The 6,888-nt window shown below is 47.5% G+C and overlaps 1 protein-coding gene across 1 annotated transcript in view; it reads left to right on the top strand.

The window, feature by feature from the left end:
• Positions 1 to 4,799: 4,799 nt before the first annotated feature.
• The window catches only part of LOC310785851 (ceramide synthase 2-like), a gene marked incomplete at both ends in the record, with an annotated part of 19,026 nt that continues 16,937 nt past the window's right edge, over positions 4,800 to 6,888 (top strand). Inside the window, one exon of the mRNA XM_083647008.1 lies at positions 4,800 to 4,975. Coding sequence (XP_083503134.1) covers positions 4,800 to 4,975 — 176 coding nt within the window. The remainder of the gene's footprint in view (positions 4,976 to 6,888) is intronic.

Raw genomic sequence — 6,888 nt, 5'->3', positions numbered from 1 at the left:
AGTTCCAGGCCAAGCTACAGCCTAGTTTCCAGGCCAAGCTACAGCCTAGTTTCCAGGCCAAGCTACAGCCTAGCTTCCAGGCCAAGCTACAGAATAGTTTCCAGGCCAAGCTACAGCCTAGTTTCCAGGCCAAGCTACAGGCCAAGCTACAGAATAGTTTCCAGGCCAAGCTACAGCCTAGCTTCCAGGCCAAGCTACAGGCCAAGCTACAGAATAGTTTCCAGGCCAAGCTACAGCCTAGTTTCCAGGCCAGGCTACAGCCTAGTTTCCAGGCCAAGCTACAGCCTAGCTTCCAGGCCAAGCTACAGGCCAAGCTACAGCCTAGTTTCCAGGCCAAGCTACAGCCTAGTTCCAGGCCAAGCTACAGCCTAGTTTCCAGGCCAAGCTACAGCCTAGTTTCCAGGCCAAGCTACAACGTCCCCACAGCTTCCAATGTCACTGGCCTGCACGGCGGTCCCCTGTTCCTGCTCCTTGCTCTCAAGCTACGTCGCTGTTCCTGCACTGTGGAAGCCCTCCTTCTTGGGCTGCAGCTATTTTCTGTCCGTGAGCTAAACCTCCTGTTCCTGGGCTGCAGTTGTCTTCCGTTTTGGAGCTACAAGACTCTTCTGCTATCTACTATGCATTTTTTGGCAGATTGCAATCCAATTATTAGGGAGCATACCGCACTCTAACATGTTGTATTTGCAAGGGGTATTTACAGACCCCATCGCTGTATGTGGGTTTCTCTTATGGTTTACATTTAATTTAATTTAATTTTGTCCAATATTCAAATATTCCAGAATTGCACGTGTTAAAAATAAATATTATTTCTATCTAACACATATTATTTCTATCTAACACTTTTTTAGCCTGATTTAATTGTAAAACAGAGTGTAAAAAGTTATGCAAAGCTTTCTGGGAAATTTAACCTGTGGAAGAGGAAAGTGGGCGGAGTTCCCAGCATGCCCTGGGGTAGTGTGCTTTGTTTATTTGTTTGTCAATGTGTTTTGGAGGTTAAAATGATTTCTTATCCTATATGCATGATGTTAGTTATCTGCAAAGTTATGTGTGACTAATAGTGCTGTTCTGCATGCTAATACAAAGTTGAAATGTTGGCACCATGGGTGATTCTGGTGTGCAGTTAAGTGACCACGTCTGATGGGGCACAGGACCTACTATCTTTTCTCTCTATACTTATCTTGCTAGTACGCAAGTAATGACTTAAGTGTTTGATTAGTAACTGTAATGTGATTCCTAAACTTAAAGGATGGGTTTTCCGTGGGGAATATGAATATATATTAAATCTCACGCCCCTAAGGTTTTCGAATCCGTTGAAATTTTTGAAATTGGATATTCACTGCCAGAGATATCAAGCATCTCTCACATATTTTTTGGGCCAGCCGACGCGTTTCGCGTCATCTGGCCTAAGTCCGCCTTGCGGAAGTCGTGCACCTATGAACTACAACTGTTGTTGGCCATGGTCCCGCCTCTAGAGGTCCTCCACGCCCCTTCAGAGGCCTTGACCAAAACAAAAACGCAGCCATCTTGTCAACCGCCTAGCCTGCTGTAGCTAATATTAGCTTCCCATAGTTCCTTGCAAAGAGACCATTATCTCGGGAACGGAAGCACTAATCGACACGGGACTGGCGGCATTGGAAAGCTCGTCAAATTTTACATCTAGTAGTAGGTGGGTTGAAGTAACGAAATCAACGCTGAGCAATGTACCCGTTTTTACACATTTTTACAGAAAATAGTTACAACATCAGATGCGCGTAACTCCTACGAAAATGCCTTAAAATGCATGAATTTTTTTTTATGAAGACATCTCCCGACATATATACTACCGTTTACATTTGGTGCAATTTGGAGGCAATTGATTTTCGATTTATTTTCGATTTATTTCTTCTTCTCTCCATGTCTTCTCTCCATGTCTTCTTCTTCTTTGAGTTTTATGGCGGTTGGCAAACATATATGTGCATTACCGCCACCTACTGGAGTTTGATATCAGCCAAACGCCTGAGGGGTGGGCATGGAAACGAAGGCCACGCGAGCCCAGTGCATTGTGGGAAATGTAGTATTTCGAGTCCCCGCACCCCCCCCCCCCCCACCACCCCCCCCCCCCCACACACACAGAGTGGATTTCTGGTGATATCTCAGGCTGTAAACAACCAATTTCAAAAATTTCAACGGATTCTAAAACCTTAGGGGCGTGAGATTTAATATATATTCATATTCCCCACGGAAAACCCGGCCTTTAAGGACAGTAGTGCCTCACACTACTCGTTATGGACAAAAGTAATGTGATTACAGTACCCCCCAACACTGATAATGGCCAGGCACAATTGTGTTTTTAGTATGCATTTTGGTTACAGAGTTACTATTTATGAAAACTGGATGGCCCCCCTTTTTTTTATCATGCACTCCCTTATGTCACTGTTTGTTTCCCTTTACACACCTTAAGCCCAGTGGTTCTCAAACTTTTTCACATCAAGGGCCCCTGATAAACTGACACAAATTAGACCACGGACCCTCATTGATAAGATTTTGTCCCAGGGTTCCTCATCTGAGAAGATTTTTTGCTTTTAGATGTTTTCTTACAGAAAGTGTATGAAACCCATAATCAAAATAGTCATACATTCTGTCACTGTGTTACTTATGGATGGAATTATAGTGAAAATAAACGATTCCCATTTTTGCTGGGGACCCCCTGGAACCCCCTCAAGCACCCCTGGGGGTCCCCTGTACAATGTGCTTTGGCAATAGGCTACTGTTATTCACTATGGTCATGCGAATAAAGCCTCATTGAATTGAGAGAGAGAGAGAGAGAGAGAGAGAGAGAGAGAGAGAGAGAGAGAGAGCGAGAGAGAGAGATTGAGACTGACCACATTGACCACTTCTTGCAGTGAATCGCTATTCGCTCGGGGTCTAATGTGGGACAGCACAATTTAATTTGTGATTTTTGTCCATTCTGAGAGAAGTGCAACGTGCGCAGCGTGTTGCGCTGTGATGATGATCGGCTCATAACGTGTCTCCCATCCCATGCTGAGTGACATCAAAGCCAATGAGATGATGATGACAGCGCGCCCCTCCGCTCCGCCCCGCCCCGCCCCCAGCAGGAGCAGGTTGCGTCAAACGCTCCTCGCCTCCTCCTCGCCCACACTTGCTCTGTGTGTCCTTCCCATCCTCAATTCCCCATCACAAGAGCGCGGACAGGTAAACCCCAATGTTGCATTTCTATTCTTAGATGGGACTTTAGGGGTTTCTAGGGGTTTTCCAGCGACTCTCTCTCCTGTTCTTCTGATCGGGATGACAGTCAGACTCAAGGCTGTTCTGTTCGGCAGCGGCTATTTAGTGGGATGTAAAAGAGGCAGGCTTCGCGAGGCAGCGCTGCGAGGTTTCATCACCATCATTATTATTATGTTGCAGCATGGCTTTTTGAATATTGATTAGTCTCTGATGGGAAGGTGTTTGTGTTTCTGCCAGGCGGCGCTGTTGATGATGTTCGGGTGTTTTGGTTTACAGCTGCCTCATGCAGGCTGTTAAATGACACAAACGTCATCACGTTGTGTGCAGCTATAATAATCAATATGGATCTGTGGCCATTTATGTGGCAGCCTCAGTCTGAACTCAAACTGATCTGCCCGCCAGCATGTGATTCATAATCTCATTTGGTCTGTGTGTGTGTGTGTGTGTGTGTGTGTGTGTGTGTGTGTGTGTGTGTGTGTGTGTGTGTGTGTGTGTGTGTGTGTGTGTGTGTGTATTTGCATGATAGGCTGTTTTCAGGGTTTCTTTAGATGCATAGGCTATAGGCTTATAGCCTATTTGGATAGCCTACAGAACCATATGGTTTAATCAATCTGGGTCAAGAGAGTATTTTGGCATTTGGTCTGGAGCTCATTGTCACATGCAACAAACTGTCTTGTAGCCTCTCTCTCTGTCTTTTCATGTCTAATCTGGATATTACAGTAAAACAACATCAATGTTTTAACAGGTCAGGTTTGCTTTGGAGACCGCTAAACACTCATGGAAAATTTGTTATCTTTGTGAACTTTCCATCCTCTCTACCCCTCTCCTCTCCTCCCGTATTCTCCTCTCCTCTCTCCTCTCTCCTCTCCTCTTCTCCTCTCCTCCCCTCTCCTCTCATTTCCTCTCCTCTCCTCTCCTCCCCTCTTCTCCTCTCCTATCTCATCTCCTCTTCTCCTCTCACCTCTCTTCTCCTCTCCTCCCCTCTTCTCCTCTCCTCTTCTCCTCTCTCCTCACCTCTCTCCTCACCTCTCCTCTCCTCTCTCCTCTCCTCACCTCTCCTCTCTCCTCTCTCCTCTCCTCTCCTCTCCTCTCTCCTCACCTCCCCTCTCCTCTCTCCTCTCTCCTCTCTCCTCTCCTCTCCTCTCCTATCTCCTCTCCTCTCCTCACCTCTCCTCTCTCCTCACCTCTCCTCACCTCTCCTCTCTCCTCTCCTCTCCTCTCCTCACCTCTCCTCTCCTCTCCTCTCCTCTCCTCTCTCCTCACCTCTCCTCTCTCCTCTCCTCTCCTCTCTCCTCACCTCTCCTCTCTCCTCTCCTCTCCTCTCCTCTCTCCTCACCTCTCCTCTCTCCTCTCCTCTCTCCTCACCTCTCCTCTCCTCTCCTCTCTCCTCACCTCTCCTCTCTCCTCACCTCTCCTCTCCTCTCTCCTCACCTCTCCTCTCCTCTTTCCTCTCCTCTCCTCACCTCACCTCTCTCCTCACCTCTCTCCTCTCCTCTCCTCTCTCCTCACCTCTCCTCACCTCTCCTCTCCTCTCTCCTCTCCTCTCCTCTCTCCTCTCTGCTCCTCTCCTCAGGATGGAGGCCATATTAGATGAGTGGCTGTGGCGGGAGGACTACTGGTTTCCTCCTGGTATGCGCTGGCAGGACATTGAGATGCAGGATGTTGAGAGGCGCTACCCTCTGCCCAGGGATCTGCTCTTCACCCTGCCCCTGGCCCTGGGCTTTATAGCGCTTAGATACGTCTTTGAGAGGTGAGGCTCTCCTGCCTGCTTTGCTGCGCCCCAACACAGGCGTCTCAAGCTGCATGATAAATCAGATGACACAAGATCTTCTTATCTGTCGTGTTGCCGTGAACTTTGAGATTCACAGTCATCAACTCGGTGCATGGAGCAGTAGAGCTTCAGTATTTAAGCTGGACCTATATAAGCATGATCTTGAATGGTATGAGTACTATACTACTGTACTGTAATACTACTACTGTAAGTAGTAGTTAGTAGTAAGTAGTATGTGTTAAGTCGGTGTAAAGGAACCAATATAAACATTCTTTCCCTTGCCAGAGAATGCAACACTGTTTTGCCTCTGACAGCAGCTGCAAGCAAATATTTAAAAGCATTTGAATTGATTTCGTCCTTCGCTTAAATCGCCTCCTGGCTGTCCGCCGTGTGTGTGTGTGTGTGTGTGTGTGTGCATGTGTGTGTGTGTGTGTGTGTGTGTGTGTGTGTGTGTGTGTGCGTGCGTGCGTGCGTGTGCGTGCACATGTGCGTGCATGCGTGCGTGTGTGTGTGTGTGTGTGTGTGTGTGTGTGTGTGTGTGTCTCTCTCTCTCACACACACACACACACACACACACACACACACACACACACACACACACACACACACACACACGTGCCAGCTAGCTCAGGATAACAGCTGCTATACCCTTCAATGTATTCCCAGTAAATGGAGGGTGTAGGTGGGACAGGCAGGCATTATGAGTAGACAGTTTGAACTGCTGACACTGTGGAAGGCCTTTCTCCTCCACGGGGGATTAGATTCAGCCTTATACAAGTCTAATGTGTGTGTGTGTGGGGAGGGGGGGGGGGGCAGGGTGATGTGGTGACAGGGTGATGATAGCACAGCTTTCCCCTATAGCTGATGTAGGCAGTATAGCACACTGCACTACTGGAACACATTGAACTCCCTGGCCACTCCACTGGCTCAGCTGATTCAGTGTGGACCAGGGGATCATAATTCAGGCCGGGCATTAGATACCAAGCAGGCCAGGCCGATACGGGCCGACGGTGAAAAATTTGGGCCGTTTGAAGCCCAATTTGGAACGGTTGAAGCCCAATTTGGGCCGTTTGAAGCCCAATTTGGAACGTTTGAAGCCCAATTTGGGCCGTTTGAAGCCAGATTTGGGCCGTTTGAAGCCCAATTTGGGTCGTTTGAAGCCAGATTTGCACCAATTTTTTTTTTTTTTTTTTTTGCAGGCCAGGCCACCGGGCATTTGCCCGACGTGCCCGATTATGCAGTCCGCGCCTGGTGTGGACGTTCCTGGGGGAAACATGTATCTGCAGCCTCTTCAAGTTGATAGTGGTCAGCGTCTGGGTGCTCCTCAGCAATACAGAAGGGAGCAGTGCAATGTCAATTCCCAGTAGTGCTTATGAATGTCCTGGTGCGGTGTCTAGAGTAGACCTTCAGGGTAAAGGCCAAAACACTTGAATGGGCCTTTTTCACGCAGCAGCTATTTTGTGTCCAAAAGGCAGGCAGTAACACAGCTGCAACTTCCAATCCACTTTAGTTCTGCAGTGCGGGGGCCCTCGTTAATATTTTGGTTTCACCTGTGTTACTGCATGCCTTTGGCTGCTGTGAAAATGGCGAATGACGACATGAGGGAGTGGATAAGGGGGTTGTAAAGGCATTTCCTGAAGGAAAACCATTATTTCAATGGTAAAAGCATTATCATAATTAATAATTTTATCTCTGTATGATTCATAATTCCATATTGCTTTATTATCGTAGCAATAACCCTACAGGGTGATAGTGAAGATGAGCAGACGTGGGGGAAAAAAAAATTAGTTTCAGTTTGAGGTGCTGGAAGTGTGCTCTGTTACCAGTGTGGTGGCTATTGTTTTCACTTTGTGAGTGAAAATGTGATCCTGGAGATGCCTATTGTAGTGGGA

This window comes from Poromitra crassiceps (assembly GCF_964638095.1).
Source record: "Poromitra crassiceps genome assembly, chromosome: 12".
Taxonomy (NCBI): Eukaryota; Metazoa; Chordata; class Actinopteri; order Beryciformes; family Melamphaidae; genus Poromitra; species Poromitra crassiceps.
Note: the sequence above shows the minus strand (reverse complement) of the source record. Positions and strands in the feature narration are given on the sequence as shown.